We start from the raw sequence: 24,913 nt of genomic DNA on the forward strand, positions 1-24,913 counted from the left end.
TTGAGTCCATGTACATAAATCCCTCAAAGTTGCCACCCAAATTGATAGAGTTGTTAAGAAGGTGTCTGGTGTTTTGGCTTTCTTAAATGGGAGATTGAGTTTAAGAGCCGCGAGGTTTTGCTGCAGCTCTATAAAACTCTGGTTAGACCACACTTGGAATATTGTGTCCAGTTCTGATCACCTCACTATAGGAAGGATGTAGATGCTTTAGAGAGGGTGCAGAGGGGATTTACCAGGATGCTGTCGGGACTGGAGGGCATGTCTTGTGCAGAGAGGTGGAGTAAGCTGGGGCTTTTCACTCTGGGGCGAAGAAGGAAGAGAGGTGATTTGTTAGAGGTGTACAAGGTAATGAGAGGCAGAGACAGAGTGGATAGGCAGAGACTTTTTCCCAGATCAGAAATAACTATCACAATGGGGCATAATTTTAAGGTGATTGAAGGAAGGTTTAGGGGAGATGTCAGAGGTAGGTTTTTTACCCAGAGAGTGCTGGGTGTGTGGAATGCACTGCCAGCGGTGGGAGTAGAGTCAGGGACATTAGGGACATTTAAGCAACTGCTGGACAAGCCCATGGACGGCAGTAAATTGAGGGGTGTGTAGGTTAGGGTAATCTTAGATTAAAATAAATGCTCAGCACAACATCATGGGCCGAACTGTGCTGTACTGCTCTATGTTCTATAAATCTTGTGTCGATGCACATTTCTGCACATCTTCCTGTTATCAGGGCTCCTTGTCAGACATTTTGTTAACATTTCTCACTGAAGTTGCCAGCGATCCATTCAGGGGTTGGATTCCCAGGCTGTTGTACCGATGGTGACTGCTGTTATTAGTGAACTCTGCCGTTACTGGCAGGACCACTTGGGTTCACTGCAGGAAGATTCACCCCCACCATCCTGGGTATGCAGCGGTTGTCTTATCAGCAAACAGGTTTGGACTCTACTCACTGAAATTTAAAAGAATGAGAGGTGAAAGATTGGGGATTCTGAAGGGGTTTGACTGGATAAATGCAGGGAGAATATTTCTCCTTGTGGGAGAGCCTGGGATCAGGGGGCATAATCTTAGAATAAAGGGGGGGCACCAATTTCATGCTGAGATGAGGAAGAATTTCCCCTCACAGATGGTAGGGTGCCTTTGGAACTCCTTGCCACAGGGAACTGTGGGGGTAGAGTTGTTGTGTATATTTAAGGCCGAGGTAGATTCTTGCTCAGTAGGGAGATCAAAGGACAGGAGGAATGTTGGATCATCCATGGTTCTACTGAATGGTGTAACGGGCTCAAGGGGCCAAATGGCCTACTCCTGTTCCTATTTCCTATGTCTTACGATCTGAAATGGTGTCACCCCCTGTCAACATTACCAGCTTATGTAACACACAATTCCTATATTTGGAGCACACAGCCCCATTGGAGGAACCCAGTCATCACTTGGGGATAGATCGAGAGGAAGTTGCTCAAAGGCCCAACGTGATCTTTACCTGAAACCCCAACAGCTGCCTCCTGACTTGTGTTCAGCAAGCTTTCTCAGCTCGAGGAATTTATAATAACTTCTGCTACTGCCGTCTTTCTGGAATGCCTCTGGAATGTTTTGTGGACATGTAGTTGTGGAGTGTTCCTGTATTTGGAGGTGGGTGGGGGGATTTTGCAGCTTCAGGGAGGATGTGGGATTGAGTGACCAGGCCACACACAGGCTGCATCCGGTAGGTGGGCAGCAGTGACACTGCCTCTGGCCCTGCTGCCTGACAGGAAGCTGGCATAGAGCCCTCTGCCCAGTTAGAGCCAACCTTCGTCATAGCGCCCTGATGGTGACAGGGCAGTCAGTGCATCCTGCAACTACAACGTGACAGACCAATTGGGATCCTCTGCAGCAGAAGACGTCTATAACCCTGTGAACTAACACAAAAGCCCCACCCCCATCCTGTTCCCTGCACTGGCCACAATCCACTCCTCACTCGCCTCGTGCTGCTCCCACTGGAATCTGTCCTGAAAGTGAGTGCAGTGCTAGTGTCTGAGCTGGAGGCTGTAAGGGTCAGCACCAAATGATGGACCCTGTCTGTCAATGCAGTGCTGCTTTTCCCTCTCACTCCCTACCCCCCACCTCCCCAACCACCAGCGTCAATATCCCCCCTCCTGCTGCCACTGGGGCAGCTGACTGGGTAGGGGCCAGTTCCTCGGGATCTCTAAGCAGGAACTTGGGTTGGAATGAGGGAAGAGAGTGCGGAGGGCCTGATGATGGGGCGGGGAGAAGGAGGAGTGTAAGGGAAGCTGGTCGTGGCTAGACAGCAGCATGAGGGTGAGCTGGAAGCTGGCAAGGTGCATTGTGCAACACCATACTGTCATCCGCAATGATCTCTGTGAGGCCAGAGAGCACACGTTCCAGCAGAATCATGGGGGGGCTGGGAGCCAGCGGGTCCACGAGATGCAGGTCTCTCCTAGTGGCCCCACTGTTGTATGTCACCTTATCAGGCAGGGAGAGGGCAGTATGTCAGTAATGATTCACTCTGTGTTTGGGTGATGGGACTGTCATGGCTGAGTACGGAAGGAGATGGAGAGATAGGTGTGAGGCTGACAGCATTTGACCATGAGGGAGGGTGAGGTGGAGTGTGGACTGAGATCTGAGTGTCAGGAGTGAGGAGATGAGGGTGTGGGCAGTGAGTGAGCGGGGATTAGAGGTGAATGGGGTATTTGGGAGTGACTGAAATGGATGGCGGTGATTGGGATGTATGAGAGTAGACGGAGAATAGCAGAGTGAGCACAGTTTATGGGGCTGAGTAGGAGATATGGAGCCAAGTGAGGCATATTGGAGTAGGAGGGATGCTGTGGGGTGGCAGGGGTATGTATGGGGTAAGAGAGGTGAATGAGAGTGGGGAATGTGGAGGTAAGAGAGATTTATGTGTGAGTGAGTATATGGGGGAAAGGAGGGTATGTTGGGTAAATGGGGCTGTGTTGGGTTTATCGGGTTGAGAAAATCAATCCACTTACTGCTAGGGGATTGACAGAACAGTGGGTTCACTAAAGAGCCAGTCCAGGCACAATGGGCAGAATAGCCTCTATTGTTCTTTAACTGCTTGAACAGCTTCTCTCTCCCCTATTAGTGGTCTGTGGTTCACACGCGACCATTGACCTGCTGCGATGTGTCTCTCGATGGGAAGTACATTGTGACTGGGAGTGATATTGACAATGCTGTTTATGTCAGAGCCACTGAAACTGGGGAGAGCATCGCAAACCTGCAAGGTAAGCGTCACGGTCAGCACCAGCCTGGAGGACGGGCCCTGGATAGGATGGGCACCAGGGCTCTTGGTGAAGGAGGGCATAGCTGGGGAGGGAACAGTAAACGTCTTGGAAAGGGAGACAGTATCTTCCAAAACTGTCACCGTTAACCACTTACAAGGACAGGGTCAGCAGAGCAGCAGCACCTTCTCAAGGGGCAATTAGGAATGGACAATAAATACGGGAGCAGCCAGCAATGCCCTAATCCATGAATGAATAAAAGAACATGGAGGAATTTGAATGTAGGGGAGAGAGGAGGGCAATGGTGGTGGAATGGAGGGTGAAGAGAATGGTAAGGGGAGTGGGAGTAGATCATGGAGGAGAATAGTGAGTCAGATCAAGTGGGTGTGCAGTGGGAGGAGTGTGTGGGAATTCCCTAACCTCCTTCATCCACTCGCTCTCTCTCCTATTCCTCTCCCCACCTTCCTTCACCAATGACATTCCTCCCCAGCACCATCGCCGGGCTCTCTAGGGGTGAGTGATGTAGGAGGGGCATCTGCAGTGAGTTTATGGATTACTGAGGGAGGATTGGAGCTGGACGCTGAGGGATGATTGGAGCTGGACGCTGAGGGAGGATTGGAGCTGGAAGCGGAGGGAGGATTGTAGCTGGACACTGAGAGAGGATTGGAGCTGGACGCTGAGTGAGGATTATAGCTGGACGCTGAGGGAGGATTGGAGCTGGACGCTGAGGGAGGATTGGAGCTGGACGCTGAGGGAGGATTGTAGCTGGATGCTGAGGGAGGATTGGAGCTGGACGCGGTGGGAGGATTGGAGCTGGACGCTGAGGGAGGATTGGAACTGGACGCTGAGGGAGGATTGGAGCTGGACGCTGAGGGAGGATTGGAGCTGGACGCTGAGGGAGGATTGGAACTGGACGCTGAGGGAGGATTGGAGCTGGACGCTGAGGGAGGGTTTTAGCTGGACGCTGAGGGAGGATTGTAGCTGGACGCTGAGGGAGGATTGGAGCTGGACGCTGAGGGAGGATTGGAGCTGGACGCTGAGGGAGGATTGGAGCTGGACGCGGAGGGAGGATTGGAGCTGGACGCTGAGGGAGGGTTTTAGCTGGACGCTGAGGGAGGATTGTAGCTGGATGCTGAGGGAGGATTGGAGCTGGATGCTGAGGGAGGATTGGAGCTGGACGCTGAGGGAGGATTGGAACTGGACGCTGAGGGAGGATTGGAGCTGGACGCGGAGGGAGGATTGGAGCTGGACGCTGAGGCAGGATTGGAGGTGGACACAGGGAGGATTGGAGCTGGACGCTGAGGCAGGATTGGAGGTGGACACTGAGGGAGGATTGGAGCTGGACGCGGAGGGAGGATTGGAGCTGGACGCTGAGGGAGGATTGGAGCTGGACGCTGAGGGAGGATTGGAGCTGGACGCTGAGGGAGGATTGGAACTGGACGCTGAGGGAGGATTGTAGCTGGACGCGGAGGGAGGATTGGAGCTGGACGCGGTGGGAGGACTGTAGCTGGACGCGGAGGGAGGATTGTAGCTGGACGCGGAGGGAGGATTGTAGCTGGACGCGGAGGGAGGATTGGAGCTGGACGCTGAGGGAGGATTGGAGCTGGACGCTGAGGGAGGGTTTTAGCTGGACGCTGAGGGAGGATTGTAGCTGGACGCTGAGGGAGGATTGGAGCTGGACGCGGAGGGAGGATTGGAGCTGGACGCTGAGGGAGGATTGGACCTGGACGCTGAGGGAGGATTGGAGCTGGACGCTGAGGGAGGATTGGAGCTGGACGCGGAGGGAGGATTGTATCTGGACGCTGAGGGAGGATTGGAGCTGGACGCGGAGGGAGGATTGTAGCTGGACGCGGAGGGAGGATTGTAGCTGGACGCGGAGGGAGGATTGGAGCTGGACGCTGAGGGAGGATTGGAGCTGGACGCTGAGGGAGGGTTTTAGCTGGACGCTGAGGGAGGATTGTAGCTGGACGCTGAGGGAGGATTGGAACTGGACGCGGAGGGAGGATTGGAGCAGGACGCTGAATGAGGATTGTATCTGGACGCGGAGGGAGGATTGTATCTGGACGCTGAGGGAGGATTGTATCTGGACGCTGAGGGAGGATTGTATCTGGACGCGGAGGGAGGATTGGAGCTGGACGCTGAGCGAGGATTGGAGCTGGACGCTGAGTGAGGATTGTATCTGGACGCGGAGGGAGGATTGGAGCTGGACGCGGAGGGAGGATTGGAGCTGGACGCGGAGGGAGGATTGGAGCTGGACGCTGAGGGAGGATTGGAGCTGGACGCTGAGGGAGGATTGTATCTGGACGCGGAGGGAGGATTGGAGCTGGACGCTGAGGGAGGATTGGAGCTGGACGCTGAGTGAGGATTGTATCTGGACGCGGAGGGAGGATTGTATCTGGACGCTGAGGGAGGATTGTATCTGGACGCGGAGGGAGGATTGTAGCTGGACGCGGAGGGAGGATTGTAGCTGGACGCTGAGGGAGGATTGGAGCTGGACGCTGAGGGAGGGTTTTAGCTGGACGCTGAGGGAGGATTGTAGCTGGACGCTGAGGGAGGATTGGAACTGGACGCGGAGGGAGGATTGGAGCAGGACGCTGAATGAGGATTGTATCTGGACGCGGAGGGAGGATTGTATCTGGACGCTGAGGGAGGATTGTATCTGGACGCTGAGGGAGGATTGTATCTGGACGCGGAGGGAGGATTGGAGCTGGACGCTGAGGGAGGATTGGAACTGGACGCTGAGGGAGGATTGGAGCTGGACGCTGAGGGAGGGTTTTAGCTGGACGCTGAGGGAGGATTGTAGCTGGACGCTGAGGGAGGATTGTAGCTGGACTCTGAGGGAGGATTGGAGCTGGACGCTGAGGGAGGATTGGAGCTGGACGCTGAGGGAGGGTTTTAGCTGGACGCTGAGGGAGGATTGTAGCTGGACGCTGAGGGAGGATTGTAGCTGGACGCTGAGGGAGGATTGGAGCTGGACGCTGAGGGAGGATTGGAGCTGGACGCGGAGGGAGGATTGGAGCTGGACGCTGAGGGAGGGTTTTAGCTGGACGCTGAGGGAGGATTGTAGCTGGATGCTGAGGGAGGATTGGAGCTGGATGCTGAGGGAGGATTGGAGCTGGACGCTGAGGGAGGATTGGAACTGGACGCTGAGGGAGGATTGGAGCTGGACGCGGATGGAGGATTGGAGCTGGACGCTGAGGCAGGATTGGAGGTGGACACGGAGGATTGGAGCTGGACGCTGAGGCAGGATTGGAGGTGGACACTGAGGGAGGATTGGAGCTGGACGCGGAGGGAGGATTGGAGCTGGACGCGGAGGGAGGATTGGAGCTGGACGCTGAGGGAGGATTGGAGCTGGACGCTGAGGGAGGATTGGAACTGGACGCTGAGGGAGGATTGTAGCTGGACGCGGAGGGAGGATTGGAGCTGGACGCGGTGGGAGGATTGTAGCTGGACGCGGAGGGAGGATTGTAGCTGGACGCGGAGGGAGGATTGTAGCTGGACGCGGAGGGAGGATTGGAGCTGGACGCGGAGGGAGGATTGGAGCTGGACGCTGAGGGAGGATTTTAGCTGGACGCTGAGGGAGGGTTTTAGCTGGACGCTGAGGGAGGATTGGAGCTGGACGCGGAGGGAGGATTGGAGCTGGACGCTGAGGGAGGATTGTATCTGGACGCTGAGGGAGGATTGGAGCTGGACGCGGAGGGAGGATTGTAGCTGGACGCGGAGGGAGGATTGTAGCTGGACGCGGAGGGAGGATTGGAGCTGGACGCTGAGGGAGGATTGGAGCTGGACGCTGAGGGAGGGTTTTAGCTGGACGCTGAGGGAGGATTGTAGCTGGACGCTGAGGGAGGATTGGAACTGGACGCGGAGGGAGGATTGGAGCAGGACGCTGAATGAGGATTGTATCTGGACGCGAAGGGAGGATTGTATCTGGACGCTGAGGGAGGATTGTATCTGGACGCGGAGGGAGGATTGGAGCTGGACGCTGAGGGAGGATTGGAACTGGACGCTGAGGGAGGATTGGAGCTGGACGCTGAGGGAGGGTTTTAGCTGGACGCTGAGGGAGGATTGTAGCTGGACGCTGAGGGAGGATTGGAACTGGACGCGGAGGGAGGATTGGAGCAGGACGCTGAATGAGGATTGTATCTGGACGCGGAGGGAGGATTGTATCTGGACGCTGAGGGAGGATTGTATCTGGACGCTGAGGGAGGATTGTATCTGGACGCGGAGGGAGGATTGGAGCTGGACGCTGAGGGAGGATTGGAGCTGGACGCTGAGTGAGGATTGTATCTGGACGCGGAGGGAGGATTGGAGCTGGACGCTGAGGGAGGATTGGAGCTGGACGCGGAGGGAGGATTGGAGCTGGACGCTGAGGGAGGATTGGAGCTGGACGCTGAGGGAGGATTGTATCTGGACGCGGAGGGAGGATTGGAGCTGGACGCTGAGGGAGGATTGGAGCTGGACGCTGAGTGAGGATTGTATCTGGACGCGGAGGGAGGATTGTATCTGGACGCTGAGGGAGGATTGTATCTGGACGCGGAGGGAGGATTGTAGCTGGACGCGGAGGGAGGATTGTAGCTGGACGCTGAGGGAGGATTGGAGCTGGACGCTGAGGGAGGGTTTTAGCTGGACGCTGAGGGAGGATTGTAGCTGGACGCTGAGGGAGGATTGGAACTGGACGCGGAGGGAGGATTGGAGCAGGACGCTGAATGAGGATTGTATCTGGACGCGGAGGGAGGATTGTATCTGGACGCTGAGGGAGGATTGTATCTGGACGCTGAGGGAGGATTGTATCTGGACGCGGAGGGAGGATTGGAGCTGGACGCTGAGGGAGGATTGGAACTGGACGCTGAGGGAGGATTTTATCTGGACGCGGAGGGAGGATTGGAGCTGGACGCTGAGGGAGGATTGTAGCTGGACGCTGAGGGAGGATTGTAGCTGGACGCTGAGGGAGGATTGGAGCTGGACGCTGAGGGAGGGTTTTAGCTGGACGCTGAGGGAGGATTGTAGCTGGACGCTGAGGGAGGATTGTAGCTGGACGCTGAGGGAGGATTGGAGCTGGACGCTGAGGGAGGATTGGAGCTGGACGCGGAGGGAGGATTGGAGCTGGACGCTGAGGGAGGGTTTTAGCTGGACGCTGAGGGAGGATTGTAGCTGGATGCTGAGGGAGGATTGGAGCTGGATGCTGAGGGAGGATTGGAGCTGGACGCTGAGGGAGGATTGGAACTGGACGCTGAGGGAGGATTGGAGCTGGACGCGGATGGAGGATTGGAGCTGGACGCTGAGGCAGGATTGGAGGTGGACACGGAGGATTGGAGCTGGACGCTGAGGCAGGATTGGAGGTGGACACTGAGGGAGGATTGGAGCTGGACGCGGAGGGAGGATTGGAGCTGGACGCGGAGGGAGGATTGGAGCTGGACGCTGAGGGAGGATTGGAGCTGGACGCTGAGGGAGGATTGGAGCTGGACGCTGAGGGAGGATTGGAACTGGACGCTGAGGGAGGATTGTAGCTGGACGCGGAGGGAGGATTGGAGCTGGACGCGGTGGGAGGATTGTAGCTGGACGCGGAGGGAGGATTGTAGCTGGACGCGGAGGGAGGATTGTAGCTGGACGCGGAGGGAGGATTGGAGCTGGACGCTGAGGGAGGATTGGAGCTGGACGCTGAGGGAGGATTGGAACTGGACGCTGAGGGAGGATTGGAGCTGGACGCGGAGGGAGGATTGGAGCTGGACGCTGAGGCAGGATTGGAGGTGGACACAGGGAGGATTGGAGCTGGACGCTGAGGCAGGATTGGAGGTGGACACTGAGGGAGGATTGGAGCTGGACGCGGAGGGAGGATTGGAGCTGGACGCGGAGGGAGGATTGGAGCTGGACGCTGAGGGAGGATTGGAGCTGGACGCTGAGGGAGGATTGGAGCTGGACGCTGAGGGAGGATTGGAGCTGGACGCTGAGGGAGGATTGTAGCTGGACGCGGAGGGAGGATTGGAGCTGGACGCGGTGGGAGGATTGTAGCTGGACGCGGAGGGAGGATTGTAGCTGGACGCGGAGGGAGGATTGTAGCTGGACGCGGAGGGAGGATTGGAGCTGGACGCTGAGGGAGGATTGGAGCTGGACGCTGAGGGAGGGTTTTAGCTGGACGCTGAGGGAGGATTGTAGCTGGACGCTGAGGGAGGATTGGAGCTGGACGCGGAGGGAGGATTGGAGCTGGACGCTTAGGGAGGATTGGACCTGGACGCTGAGGGAGGGTTTTAGCTGGACGCTGAGGGAGGATTGGAGCTGGACGCTGAGGGAGGATTGGAGCTGGACGCGGAGGGAGGATTGGAGCTGGACGCTGAGGGAGGATTGTATCTGGACGCTGAGGGAGGATTGGAGCTGGACGCGGAGGGAGGATTGGAGCTGGACGCGGAGGGAGGATTGTAGCTGGACGCGGAGGGAGGATTGGAGCTGGACGCTGAGGGAGGGTTTTAGCTGGACGCTGAGGGAGGATTGTAGCTGGACGCTGAGGGAGGATTGGAACTGGACGCGGAGGGAGGATTGGAGCAGGACGCTGAATGAGGATTGTATCTGGACGCGGAGGGAGGATTGTATCTGGACGCTGAGGGAGGATTGTATCTGGACGCTGAGGGAGGATTGTATCTGGACGCGGAGGGAGGATTGGAGCTGGACGCTGAGGGAGGATTGGAGCTGGACGCTGAGTGAGGATTGTATCTGGACGCGGAGGGAGGATTGGAGCTGGACGCTGAGGGAGGATTGGAGCTGGACGCTGAGGGAGGATTGTAGCTGGACGCTGAGGGAGGATTGGAACTTGACGCTGAGGGAGGATTGTAGCTGGACGCTGAGGGAGGATTGGAACTGGACGCTGAGGGAGGATTGTAGCTGGATGTTGAGGGAGGATTGGAACTGGACACAGAGAGGATTGGAGCTGGACGCTGAGGGAGGATTGTATCTGGACACTGAGGGATGATTGGAACTGGACGCTGAGGGAGGATTGGAGCTGGACGCTGAGGGAGGATTGGAACTGGACGCTGAGGGAGGATTGTAGCTGGACGCTGAGGGAGGATTGTAGCTGGATGTTGAGGGAGGATTGGAACTGGACACTGAGGGATGATTGGAACTGGACGCTGAGGGAGGATTGGAGCTGGACGCTGAGGGAGGATTGGAGCTGGACGCGGTGGGAGGATTGGAGCTGGACGCTGAGGGAGGATTGGAGCTGGATGCTGAGGGAGGATTGGAGCTGGACGCTGAGGGAGGATTGTATCTGGACGTGGAGGGAGGATTGGAGCTGGACGCTGAGGGAGGATTGTAGCTGGACGCTGAGGGAGGATTGAAACTGGACACAGAGAGGATTGGAGCTGGACGCTGAGGGAGGATTGTTGCTGGACGCTGAGGGAGGATTGGAACTGGACACTGAGGGTGGATTGGAACTGGACACAGAGAGGATTGGAGCTGGACGCTGAGGGAGGATTGTATCTGGACGCTGAGGGAGGATTGGAGCTGGACGCTGAGGGAGGATTGGAGCTGGACGCTGAGGGAGGATTGGAACTGGACACTGAGGGAGGATTGGAACTGGACGCTGAGGGATGATTGTATCTGGACGCTGAGGGAGGATTGTATCTGGACGCTGAGGGAGGATTGGAGCTGGACGCTGAGGGAGGATTGGAGCTGAACGCTGAGGGAGGATTGGAGCTGGACGCTGAGGGAGGATTGGAGCTGGACGCTGAGGGAGGATTGGAACTGGACGCTGAGGGATGATTGTATCTGGACGCTGAGGGAGGATTGGAGCTGGACGCTGAGGGAGGATTGGAGCTGGACGCTGAGGCAGGATTGGAGCTGGACGCTGAGTGAGGATTGGAGCTGGACGCTGAGGGAGGATTGGAGCTGGACGCTGAGGGAGGATTGGAGCTGGACACTGAGGGAGGATTGTAGCTGGACGCTGAGGGAGGATTGTTTCTGCACACTGAGGGATGATTGTATCTGGACGCTGAGGGAGGATTGGAGCTGGACGCTGAGGGAGGATTGGAGCTGGACGCTGAGGGAGGATTGGAGCTGGACGCTGAGGCAGGATTGGAGCTGGATGCTGAGTGAGGATTGGAACTGGACGCTGAGTGAGGATTGGAGCTGGACGCTGAGTGAGGATTGGAACTGGACGCTGAGTGAGGATTGTTTCTGGACGCTGAGGGAAGATTGTAGCTGGACGCTGAGGGAGGATTTGAACTGGATGCTGAGGGACGATTGTAGCTGGATGCGAAGGAAGCATCGTAACTGGACGCTGAGTGCGGATTGTAGCTGGGCACTGACTGAAGGAGAATTGTACCTGGACATTGACTGAGTGTGGATTGGAGCTGGACACTGAGTGAGGGAGGTTTGTAATTACTGACTGAGTGCAGATTGTAATTATTCTCTGCCTGGTTCTCCCAGAACAGCACCGCAGCACTGTGACAAGCTGCTGTTTCCATCCAGATGGACAGAGATTGGCATCGACATCCTGTGACGGGACAGCCCGAATCTGGGACATGTCAGTGAAGAGAACAACCATGACGTTGAGGAAGTACGGAGATAACTTTACATTGGAGTTTTAACTGGGAAGGGGCTGAAAATATTGCAGCAGGTTCATTAGATCATTTCTATGCTGAAGGATAGAATTGAAGGATGGGGAAGGCTGAAGTAACCTTCAACCTTGGTTAGTCAACACCTTGACCAGTAGATGCTCTGGAAAAGCTGCATAAAAATATGTAATGGGATGATAGGGGACATACTCCTGTGCCTTAGTGTCAATTTAATGTTTTGTTATTGCTCCAGCGAAGCCTAGCGACACATCCATTCAGGTTGTTGATATAGTTATCAGGAAAAGCTGAAGAAATGAATGTATTTTCACTCCCTCCCAGGCACAGGAACGTGGTGTCAGATTGCTGCTTCAGCCAGACTGGTAACGTACTGTGCACAGCCTCCTGGGACAGGTCGCTGCTGGTGTGGGACATCACTGTGGGCGATTTCCGATCCCGGGGCCCACAGAGTCTCAGTGATGGTCACCAGGGTTGCATCAGTTCCTGTATGATCTCCAACGATGGTGAGCACATTCAATAAACAAGGCTAGTCATGTGCCTACACTCTACAGTGTCACAAACAGCTTTTCAACTCAATGTTCAGTCAAAGCAATCAGCAATTAGTGACAAAAGAAGACCACAGTCTCATCTGATCTCACTCTTACCCTCTACAGACCCTGATAGTGCTGCACTCCCTCAGCACCGACCCTCCGACAGTGCGGCAGTCCCTCAGCACTGACCCTCCGATAGTGCGGCACTCCCTCAGCGCTGATCCTCCAACAGTGCAGCATTCCCTCAGCACTGACCCTCCGACAGTGCCCACTCCCTCAGCACTGACCCTCCGACAGTGCGGCACTCCCTCAGCGCTGACCCTCTGACAGTGCGGCACTCCCTTGGTATTGAGTGTGTGTTGTGCTCAGGCCTGTCAAATGGGGTTTGAGCTGAATATCCTGAAGTTGTGGCTGTGTGTGCGACTCCCTGAGCCTTAGCTGCCCCTACGTTGCTCTCCTTCACTGTCCTGTGTTCTTGTTCACTAGCAACGCTGATTGTAGCTGGCTCTTACGACCAAACCATATCGATATGGGACACAGCCGGACTGTACAGGAAACTGGTTTTAAAGGTTAGTTAAACTTCATATTGGAGTAAACGCATTGGGACATAACTATTCCCTATCCCTGTGAGCCGCGAGCATCTGCGACAGGCTGTTGGGATGGTAGTGTTTAGGGAGAGATATTTCTGGGTTGTGGGGAGAAAGGAGGTGAAGGTGATCAGGCATCAGGGAGAGGGGCAGGTTGGAGTGTGGACATTGGAGGTTAGTGGCGAGTGAGGAGGCAGCAATGGCTTAGTGGTATTATTGCTGGATTATTAATCCAGAAACACAGCTAATGTTCTGGGGACCCGAGTTTGAACCTCGCCACAGCAGGTGGTGGAACTTGAATTCAATAAAACAAATCTGGAATTAATAATCTACTGATTGCCAGGAACCCACTGTCAATTGTCAGAAAAACTCATCTGGTTCAGTATTGTCCTTTCGGGAAGGAAATCTGTCATCGTGGACTTCACCAGTTTCCTCATCCCCCGCCCCCCAACCTTCCAGCTCAGCGCTGTTCCCATGACCTGTCCTACCTGCCAATCTCCCTTCCCACCTATCCACTCCACCCTCCCCCTGACCTATCACCTCCATCCCCCACCCCCATTCACCCATTTGTACTCTTGGCTACCTTCCCCCCCAGCCCCATGTATCTCTCCACCCTGGAGGCTCCTTGCCTTTATTCCTGATGAGGGGCTTTTGCACGAAACATCGATTTTCCTGCTCCTCGGATGCTGCCTGACCTGCTGTGCTTTTCCAGCATCACTCTAATCTAAACTCTGGTTTCCAGTATCTACAGTCCTCCCTTTTGCCTAATCTGCCATCACCACCTGGTCTGGCCTCCATGTGACTCCAGACCCACAGCAATGTGGGTGACTCTCAGCTGCCCTCTGAGACGGCTTAACAAGCCAGTTGTACCAATTGTTTCAAAGCCTCAAAGAAATGAAACTGAACAGATCACTCGGCATGGACATAGGTACCAGAAAAGACAACGGCAGAAACAGCCCTGCCAACCCTGCAGGGCCCTCCTCACTAACATCTGGGGGCTGGTGCCAACATTGGGAGAGCTGTCTCACAGACTAGTCAAGGAACACCCCGACACGGTCACACTCACAGAATCATACCTTGCAGACAACATCTCAGACCCCACCATCACCATCCCTGGATATGCCACGTCCCACCAGCAGGACAGACCCAGCAGGGGAAGGGACTGCACAGTGGGATTCAGTCAGGAGGGAGTTGCCCTGGGAGTCCTCAACATTGACTCCAGTCTCATGGCTTCAGGTTAAACAGGGGCAAGGAAATCCTCTGCTGATTACCCCGTACCATCGTCTCTTGGCTGATGAATCGTTCCCCCTCCATGTTGAACAACACTTGGAGGAAGCCCTGAGGGTGGCAAGGCCACAGAATGTCCTCGGGGTGGGGGGTTTCACTGTCCACCACCAAGAGTGGCTCAGCAGCAGTATCACTGATCAAGCTGGTCAGATCCTAAAGGACATGGCTGCTAGGCTGGGTCTGCGGCTGGTGGGGAGGGAACCAAGAGGGAAAATCATGTTTGACCTCATCCTTACCAATCTGCCGGCTGCAGATACATCTGTCCATGACAGTATCAGTAAGAGTGACCATTGCACAGTCCATGTGGAGATTTCACATTGAGAGTGCCCTCCATCGTGTTGTGTGGCACTATCACCGTGCTAAATGGGACAGACTTCAAACAGATCTAGCAACTCAACACTGGGCATCCATGAGATGCTGTGGGCCATCAACAGCAGCAGAGCTGTACTCCAGCACAATCTGTAACCTCATGGCCCGGCATATCCCCCACTCACCCATTACCATCAAGCCAGGGCATCAACCCTGGTTCAGTGGAGAGTGCAGGAGGGCATACCAGGAGCAGCACCAGGCGTACCTGAAGATGAGGTGTCAACCTGGCGACAACACCAAACAGGAACTACTTGCCATACAGTATAAGCAGCAAGTGATAGACAGAACTAACGATCCCACAAACATCGGATCAGATCTAAGCTCTACAGTCCTGCCAAATGCAGTTGTGAACGATGATGGATGATTAAACAACTCCCTGGAGGAGAAGGCTCCACACATATCCCCATTGTCAATGATGGGGGAGCCCAGCACATCAGGGCAAAAGGTCAGGCTGAAGCACTCGCAGCAGTCTGCAGCAAGAAGGCCCAAGTGGGTGATCTGGGGCTCCTCCAGTGGTCCCAATATTTCTGATACCAGTCTTCAACCAATTCAATTCACTCCATGTGACATCAAGAAATGGTTGGAGATGTTGGAGACTGCAAAGGCTATGGGCGCTGACAACATTCTGGCAATAGTACTGAAGACTTGCCACTTCCCTAGTCAAACTGTTCCAGTACAGTTACAACACTGATATCTACCCGGCGATGTGGAAAGTTGCCCAGGTATGTCCTGTACATAAAAAGCAGGACAAATCCAACCCGGCCAATTACCGCCCCAGCAGTCTCCTCTCGATCCTCAGTACAGTGATGGAAGGGGTCATCAACAGTGCCATCGAGCAACACCTGCTTAGCAATAACCTGCTCGCAAGGTTTGTAGCTCAGGTTGAGGTTTAGGGTGTAGGTTTGCTCGCTGAGCTGTAGGTTTGATATCCAGACGTTTCATTACCTGGCTAGGTAACATCATCAGTGGGAACCTCCAAGTGAAGTGAAGCTGTTGTCTCCTGCTTTCTATTTATAGCTGCAGCACAGACGAACTTCGGAAAATAGAGGAGAACCACTTATACAACGGATACAAGATGAACGGATACTCAAAAAACACAGTGCGCAGATTCCTCAAGAACAAACACAGCCAGAAACCCTAACCACCTTACCATACATCAAAGAAGTATCAGAAATGACAGCCAGACTACTAAAACTCCTCGGAATCCTAGTAGCACACAAACCCACCAACACTCTCAAACAAAAACTTAAAAGACCCAGTACAAACCACGGACAAAACCAACATCATCTACAAAATTCCATGCAAGGACTGCCACAAACACTACGTAGGACAAACAGGAAGAAAGTTAGCCACCAGGATACACGAACACCAGCTAGCCACAAAAAGACACCACCCTCTCTCCCTCGTAGCCCTACACACGGAGGGAAAAAAACACCATTTCGACTGGGACAACATCTATCCTGGGACAGGCTAAGCAAAGACATGCCAGAGAATTCCTCGAGGCCTGGCACTCCAACCACAACGCCATAAACAAACACACAAATCTAGACACCACCTATCAACCCCTCAGAAAACAAACAGGAAATGACATCACCACAAACCCCAGGAACCCCATCCAGGGGAAAGATATAAATAGAAAGCAGGAGACAACAGCTTCACTTCACTTGGAGGTCGCCACTGATGATGTTACCGAGCCAGGTAATGAAATGTCTGGATATCAAACCTACAGCTCAGCGAGCAAACCTACACCCTAATAACCTGCTCAGTGACATCCCGTTTAGGTTCCCCCAGGGCCACTCAGCTCCTGACCTCATTACAGCCTTGGTTCAAAGGAGCTGAATTCCAGAGGGGAGGGGAGAGTGACAACCCTTGACATCGAGGCTGCATTCAACCGTGTGGCACCAAGGAGCCCTGGCAAAACTGGAATCAGTGGGTATCAGGGGGCAAACTGTCCGCTGGCTGGAGTCATACCTGACACACAGGAAGATGATTGTGGTTGTGGAGGGTCAGTCATCTCAGCTCCAGGACATCTCTGAAGTTCCTCAGGATAGTGTCCTAGACCCAACCATCTTTAGCTGCTTCATCAATGACCTTCCCTCCATCATAAGGTCAGAAGTGAGAATCTTCACTAATGAATCTACAATATTCAACAACATTTGTGATTCCTCAGATACTGAAACAGCCCATGTTCAAATGCAACAAGATCTGGACAATATCCAGGCTTGGGCCGACAAGTGGCAAGTAACATTCACACCACACAAACGCCAGGCAATGACCATCACCAATGAGATACACTCTAACCACCAACCCTTGACATTCAGTGGTATTACCATCACTGAATTCCTCACTGTCCTGGGGGTTATCCTTGACCAGAAACTCAACTGGATTCACCACATAAACACAGTGGCTACAACAGCAGGTCTGAGATTTGGACTACTGCTTCGAATAACTTGCTTCCTGACTCCCCAAAGCCTGTCCATCATCTACAAGGGGCAGGTCAGGAGTGGGATGGAACACTCCCCACTTGCCCCTGGATGGGGGCAGCTCCAACAACACTCAAGAAGCTCAACACCATCCAGGACAAAGTAGCCGCTTGATTGGCACCACATCTACAAACACCCCCTCCCTCCCCCACCCACACTCAGTAACAGCAGTGTGTACCATCCCCACCCTCCCCACCCACACTCAGTAACAGCAGTGTGTACCATCCCCTCCCTCCCCCACCCACACTCAGTAACAGCAGTGTGTACCATCCCCTCCCTCCCCCACCCACACTCAGTAACAGCAGTGTGTACCATCTACAAGATGCACTGCAGAAATTCACCAAAGATCCTCAGGCAGCACCTTCCAAACTCACGATCGCTTCCATCTCGAAGGACAAGGGGCAGCAGTTACATCGGAACACCACCCCCTGCAAGTTCCCCACCAAGCCCCTCACCATCCTGACTTGGAAATATATCGGCGTTCCTTCACTGTTCCTGGGTCAAAATCCCGGGATTCCCTCCCTAAGGGCATTGTGGGTCTACCCACAGCAGGTGGACTGCAGCAGGTCAAGAAGGCAGCTCACCCCCACCTTCTAAAGCAGGCAACGGGACGGGTAATAAATACTGGAGTAAAAAGTGAGGTCTGCAGATGCTGGAGATCAGAGCTGAAAATGTGTTGCTGGTTAAAGCACAGCAGGTCAGGCAGCATCCAAGGAACAGGAAATTCGACGTGATTCATTCATTCCTGATGAAGGGCTCTGGCCCAAAACGTCAAATTTCCTGTTCCTTGGATGCTGCCTAACCTGCTGTGCTTTAACCAGCAACACATTTTCAGTAATAAATACTGGACCCAGCCAGAGACACCCACATCCCACAGGTGAATAAAAAATTAGGCGTTCTGTGTAACTCCAAGTTACTTAACTGCCCTCAACTGACCAAGCAAGGCCCTCAATTCAAGGGCAGTTAGGGATGGACGACAAAAGCTAGCCCAGCCAATGACACCCACATGAAAACAAATGCGATAATTTTCAATGAATCAAGAAATATGGAAATACAAAAATTGAGGAATGCGGATTCTCGGTTTACAGGTGAATTGTACAGAATTTCCAGCACAAAGCTGGGTTCTGCTTTACATAAACATTCACTGACCCTCCCTCAACATCTGCCTGTTCACTTCAGACACTGTGGTACTTCAGATCTGTGTTCACTGGGGAAGACACAAGCAATCTCCCTGAGGTAACAGTGGCTGAAGGACCTGCACTTAAGGGAATTTATATTTTGCCAGGAATTGGTGTTGGAGAGACTGTTAGGTCTGAAGGTTGATAAGTCCCCGGGGCCTGATGGTCTACATCCCAGGGTACTGAAGGAGGTGGCTCGAGAAATCGTGGATGTGTTGGTGATTATTTTCCAGAGTTCGATAGATTCAGGATCAGTTCCTGCGGATTGGAGGGTGGCTAATGTTGTACCACTTTTTAAGAAAGGTGGGAGAGAGAAAGCAGGAAATGATAGACCAGTTAGTCTGACCTCAGTGGTGGGAAAGATACTGAAAGACATCTGTATAGCAGTAACAGGATAGGTCAGAGTCAGCATGGATTTATGAAGGGGAAATCATGCTTGACTAATCTTCTGGAATTTTTTGAGGATGTAACTCTGAAGATGGACGAGGGAGATCCAGTGGATGTAGTGACCCTGGACTTTCAGAAAGCCTTTGATAAAGTCCCACACAGGAGGTTAGTGAGCAAAATTAGGGCGCATGGTATTGGGGGCAAAGTACTAACTTGGATTGAAAGTTGGTTGGCTGATAGGAAACAAAGAGTAGTGATAAATGGCTCCCTTTCAGAATGGCAGGCAGTGACCAGTGGGATACCGCAGGGATCAGTGCTGGGACCGCAGCTTTTTACAATATATGTTAATGATATAGACGATGGTATTAATAGTAACATTAGCAAATTTCTGATGATACAAAGCTGGGTGGCAGGGTGAAATGTGATGAGGATGTTAGGAGATTACAGGGTGACCTGGACAGGTTAGGTGAGTGGACAGATGCATGGCAGATGCAGTTTAATGTGGATAAATGTGTGGTTATCCACTTTGGTGGCAAGAACAGGAAGGCAGATTACTACCTAAATGGAGTCAAGTTAGGTGAAGGGGCAGTACAATGAGATCTAGGTGTTCTTGTACGGCAGTCAATGAAAGCAAGCATGCAGGTACAGCAGGTAGTGAAGAAAGCTAATAGCATGCTGGCCTTCATAACAAGAGGAATTGATTATAGAAGCAAAGAGGTTCTTTTGCAGCTGTACAGGGCCCTGGTGTGTCCCCACCTGGAATATTGTGTACAGTTCTGGTCTCTAAATTTGAGGAAAGACATTCTGGCTATTGAGGGAATGCAGCGTAGGTTCACGAGGTCAATTCCTGAAATGGTGGGACTATCTTATGTTGGAAGACTGGAGCGACTGGCCTTGTATACCCTTGAGTTTAGAAGACTGAGAGGGGATCTGATTGAGACATATAAGATTATTAAAGGATTGGACACTCTGGAGGCAGGAAACATGTTTCCGCTGATGGGTGAGTGCCGAACCAGAGGAAACAGCTTAAAAATACGGGGTAGACCATTTAGGACAGAGATGAGGAGAAACGTCTTCACCCAGAGAGTGGTGGGTGTGTGGAATGCTCTGCCCCAGAGGGCAGTGGAGGCCCAGTCTCTGGATTCGTTTAAGAAAGAGTTGGATAGAACTCTCAAGGATAGTGGAATCAAGGGTTATGGAGATAAGGCAGGAACAGTATACTGATTAAGGATGATCAGCGATGATCATATTGAATGGCGGTGCAGGCTCGAAGGGCAGAATGGCCTACTCCTGCACCTATTGTCTATTGTTCCTCTTTCCTTCCTATGTTTGAGACTTTAAAGGCTGTGCCTAATTCTTGGTTTCTCTCTCTCTCTCTCTGTTTTGAGGAAAGACCAGTCTCGCTGTCTGAGAAACTACAACAATTTAAAACATTTATTCACAGAATGTAGACACCGCTGAAGGGTTAGCACTGATTGCCTGTCCCTAACTACCCCACTTTCTTGATGTCCCACTGGCAACAACCAACAATAATAATATGTACTTATATAGCACATTACACATCCCTGAATATCAAACAAAGCTTGACATTTTGATTTCAAATCCCTCCAAGAACATACCCTCTGCCATCTCTTTAATCTCCTCCAGCTGCTCAACACCAAATATCTGTATTCACTCTCTCTACTCTGTTATGCAGCCCTGATTTAACACTGCATCATTGGTGGCAGGACCTCTCACTAAACCTGGAATTTCTTCAGTTAGCCTTTCCTGTCTCCCCCACCTTTAAGAGATACCTTTAACCTTGCAGTTTTGATTGAGTGTTTGGTCCTTAGCTTAGTGTCAGGTGAGAGCGGTCCCACCCACACCCAACAGTGGGGAGGCACTGGAGGGGAATGGAGTGCTCGATGGTATCAGTGATTGCAGGCAAGTCACACAGGGTGTCATTATGAGTTTGATATGAGCTGTTTCTATGCTGTGGTAGGTCTGATGTGATGTGATAGGAGGCAGAGTCGATGGGCTGAAGGGCCTTCTTCCCCTACCTCTTATGAGTCTGAAATCAGATTGGAGGCAATTCCGGGAGAAGTAATCATCCGAGAATGAGCGGAGTAGGTAATTACCACAGGGTGTGGTGGAAGCGCTTGTTCTCGGTACGTTTAAGGTGAAGCTGAGTAAACCCAGGATGGAGAAAGGACTCGAAGCAGATGTTGAAAACTGAGATGAAGAGGGTCTAGGAGGAGTATAAGCACCAGTAGGATATATTTGGGCTGAATGGCCTGTTCTCATAGTGTAAAACTCTAGAAAGGAAGCATCAATGTGGTCCTAGGGGAAAAGAGCTCTGGGGCAATTAGATGTTAATTTGCTGATGTTTAGCTGATTGGTTCCTCTCTCACTGTCCCTGTCTACCTCTCACCAGGATCACCAGGACTGGGTACTGGATGTTGCTATCTCCTCCAACAACAAGTGGATTCTTTCTGCGTGTAAGGTACAAGTGTTATCTATGATCATTTATAATACACTCATCCACAGGGTACAATGCAGCAATTCACAAAGGTCCCAGGAGCATCACATTCCAAACCCACGATCTCTAAATCAAAAACAATAACAACTTATATTTATCTAGTGCCTCCAATAAAATGTCCCATGGCATGTTGCATGAGGAGATTATAAAACAGGAGCTGACCTTGAGCCAGGAAGGAGACGCTGGGACATTGGCCAGCAGCTTGTTGAAAAGGCAGACAATAGGTGCAGGAGTAGGCCATTCTGCCCTTCGAGCCTGCACCGCCATTCAATATGATCATGGCTGATCATCCTTAATCAGTATCCTGTTCCTGCCTTATCTCCATAACCCTTGATTCCACTATCCTTGAGAGCTCTATCCAACTCTTTCTTGAAAGTATCCCGAGGCTGGACCTCCACTGCCCTCTGGGGCAGAGCATTCAACACAACCACCACTGTCTTAAAGGTGCAGACATGTTTGGAGGAAAATTCAGAGCTGAGAGACTTAAAGGCATGGCAGCCAATGATGGAATGATTAAATTCAGGAATATTCAAGAGAGTAGAATCGGAGGAGAGGTGAGGAAGAGTGGTGGGATGCAGGAGATTACAGACAGCACAAGGGCTACGGCAGTACAAGAAGACAGCTCACTACCATCTTGTCAAGGGGCAGTTAGGGATGGGCAATAAATTCTGGCCCAGCCAACAATGTTCACATCTCGTGAGCAAAGAAAGAGGAAGATAGGAAAGAGTGAGGCCTTGGAGGGATTTAAAAACAGACCACATGGGATGATAAGGGGAGTGGGACTTGCTGTAAGCTCAGACACTGGCGGAAAAGTTGTAATAATTCCAAGTTCAGGGAGGGTTGAATGTGGGAGACCAGCAAGGAGGGTGTTGGAATAATGGAGTCTGCAGGTTTTCAGCAGCAGATAATCTGCATCACTGAGTGGGAAAAGGTAACAGGTACATGGGAATACCAGCCCCTGCCACATTCCCCTCCAGGCTCTAGCTCCCAGACTTACAGGTGCCATTTCTAAGTTTTTACCTATTCCTTTCTTTCTAGGATTCTACTGTGCGTTTGTGGGACATTGAGAAAATAGAACAGATACCAGTCGTCAAAGCTGCGTGGAGGGAGCACGGGGAGAGAGTTGTCAAGGTTTGATGGTCCAACCTGTTTTCTGCTTAGACCAGGAGATGGGAAGAGGGGTGGTCCCTTCCTAAGTGCAGTCAGTTGAATTGCTGGCGGGGCTTTGACAGCACATGCGCAAATCCCAGCATCTCTCATTCACTTTCACCCTTTATCCTGCCATCTGGTCTGGGCAGGTAAGGCTTCTAATAAATAGTCTCAATTTCCTCAAAGTAGAAGCAAAAACACCACCCCCCCCCCAAAAAAAAAACAAGATCCCACGGCTAAACACAGATCGAGAGCGGTGATAAAACATCGCCCACAACCCTGGGCTTTACAAACAGAGACACAGACTTTGCTTACCCCTCACATCCTGCTTCCTTTCAGAGTATTGTATCAACTTCTAGGCAGGGCATTTCAGAGGGTGTCGAAGCGTTGCAGAGGGATGCAGGAGAGATTTACCAGAATGTTATCAGGGTCAAGGAGCTTCCATCACCACTGAGAGCCTGAAGAGGCCAGAGAGTAATTCTCTTTCAAGCAGAGAAGCTGTGCAAACTTCTGACGGATTTGGACAGAGTTAATGAGGAGAAAGTGTCTGGAGTAGGAGGAGGTTGAGGGACCAGAGGAGAGAGAGATTTCAGGTGAAAGGAGGAGGGGAGGGGAGGAAATTCTTTTTAACACAGTCACTTGTCATGATCTGGGAAAGCACTGAGTTGAAATGACAGATTCATCCTTTCAACACAAATTGCTGAGTAAATATTAGTCTGTGTCTGTGTTTGATCAGTATATTTACAGATGATATGAAAATGAGTGATGTGGTTAATAGTGAGGAGGAAAGCCTAGGACCACAGGCTGCTCAGATGGACTGAATAGTGGCAAATGGAATTTAATCCTGGAACTTGTGAGATGATACATTTGAGCAGACTAACAAGGCAAGGGAGCTGACAGTCAATGGTAGGAGCCTGGGAAGCACAGAGGGTCACCGGGGTCTCGGCAGCAGGACAGGTAGATAAAGCAGTTAAAAAGGCATACAGAATACTTGCCTTTATTAGTCAAGGCATTGAATATAAGAGCAGGGGGGTTATAATGGAGCTGTATATAAGATTGATTTAGGTGACAGCTGGAGTACTGTGTGTAGTTCTGGTCGCTGCACTGTAGGAATACTGTGCTGGAGGGGCTGCAGAGGAGATACACCAGGATGTGGGAATGAAGGCACAATACAGTCTCGAATGAATCTTCTCCATAATGATTCAGGTGCACAAAGTTCTGAGGGGCACAGACAGCTAGATAGGAAAAATTCTTTTCCCCTTAGTAGAGGGTTCAATAACCAAAGGGTACAATGTGAAAGTAGAGAGCGGACATTTCAAGAAGATTTGAGGGAATAAATTTCCATCCAGAGAGTTGAGGCTATCTGGAACTTACCACCTAAGATGGTGGAGGAAGTGAGAACCCTCAAGAACTATAAACACTCAAATCGCCTCGGGATACAAGGCTGTGGGCCAGGGGCTGGGAAATGGGATTGGAATTGATGGATGTTTGATGTCTGACACAAACATACTGCGCTTCTGTGCTATAAAACACTCTGATTCTGTGTGTGCGCGCGTGTAGATGTGCACGCGTGAGTGTGTGTGCATGTGGGTGTATGTGTGCATGGGTGTGTACGTGTGCATATTTTGAATCTAGCTGAATGAGTGTTCCTGTAAGTGCAGGTACCTGTCACTGGTTGTGTGTGCCTGAGTGGATGTACCTGTTAGTGAGTGTGTGCCTTCCTGATGAATGTGGCAGTGTGTGTACCCAGGTATGGGTGTTCATGTCCATGTCCTTTGCTCTGTCTCCTGCTAATGTTTCTCATCTTCTTCTCAGTGTACTCATTGTGAGAAACCGTTCTCAAGGTGCCATGATGACAGCTCAGAGAACCTGACCATCTGTGTGTTCTGCCGTTTGTCAGCATCACCACGGAGCTCTCTGCGCACAGTCCCCAGCATCCCCAGCATCCCCACTGTCCCTAGTGTGCCCAGCAGCCCCAGTGTGTCCGCTGTCCCCAGCCTGCCCAGCCTCTCAGAGTCAGCACCAAAACAGTGATCCCAGGAAGGTCACCCTGCTCGTTAACGTTGCTGCCTCATTCATTCCACCCCGCACCTGTCAGCTGTACTTCCAGAATACAGAATCCCAAAGGACGTTCAGCGCTGGAGTCAGTGTCTCACTTTCCTGACTGATATTTTAAATGTGTAATTTCCACCCTGAATAAACTCCCTGCTGCTGGAATTTGCTGCAGTAATCCCCAAGGAATCTGGACCTTTCCATGAGGCTGGAAAGTTTGTGCTGCTGCCTCTTGACCCTGAGCTCATTCCCCGACATTTCACAGACACCGCCGTGCTATTCTGTTTGCTTCGCTGGACTCTTGAGTACCCTTCAGTACCCTCCACCTCCTTACCCCTCCCCCATGTCACTCAATCCCTTCATCCTGAAATCACCAGGCAGCAGATCCCAAATCCATCTGCTCATCCACCGGTCTCCTACTCAAATCTGAGGTGAGGGAAATGAACCCCAGTCTAATATGAGAAGGATTTCAGGGTTACAGCTGATCACACTGAGAACATTTCTCTTTCTTTCTGGCAGTTGGGATTGGCAATTCTAATTTGTCTCAATTTGATCTAATTTTAAAAATCTCTTTTTGTGAATATTTTTCAT

General features: G+C 52.1%; 1 protein-coding gene across 1 annotated transcript in view; it reads left to right on the forward strand.

The window, feature by feature from the left end:
- The window catches only part of LOC132823620 (WD repeat-containing protein 88-like), a 44,421-nt gene extending 19,508 nt beyond the window's left edge, over positions 1-24,913 (forward strand). The window contains exons 5-11 of the mRNA XM_060837548.1: positions 3,086-3,224; positions 11,637-11,766; positions 12,104-12,285; positions 12,799-12,881; positions 21,017-21,085; positions 22,160-22,252; positions 24,086-24,913. Coding sequence (XP_060693531.1) covers positions 3,086-3,224; positions 11,637-11,766; positions 12,104-12,285; positions 12,799-12,881; positions 21,017-21,085; positions 22,160-22,252; positions 24,086-24,304 — 915 coding nt within the window. The 3' untranslated portion in view covers positions 24,305-24,913. The remainder of the gene's footprint in view (positions 1-3,085; positions 3,225-11,636; positions 11,767-12,103; positions 12,286-12,798; positions 12,882-21,016; positions 21,086-22,159; positions 22,253-24,085) is intronic.

Source organism: Hemiscyllium ocellatum, chromosome 17 (assembly GCF_020745735.1).
Source record: "Hemiscyllium ocellatum isolate sHemOce1 chromosome 17, sHemOce1.pat.X.cur, whole genome shotgun sequence".
In the NCBI taxonomy this organism is placed as follows: domain Eukaryota; kingdom Metazoa; phylum Chordata; class Chondrichthyes; order Orectolobiformes; family Hemiscylliidae; genus Hemiscyllium; species Hemiscyllium ocellatum.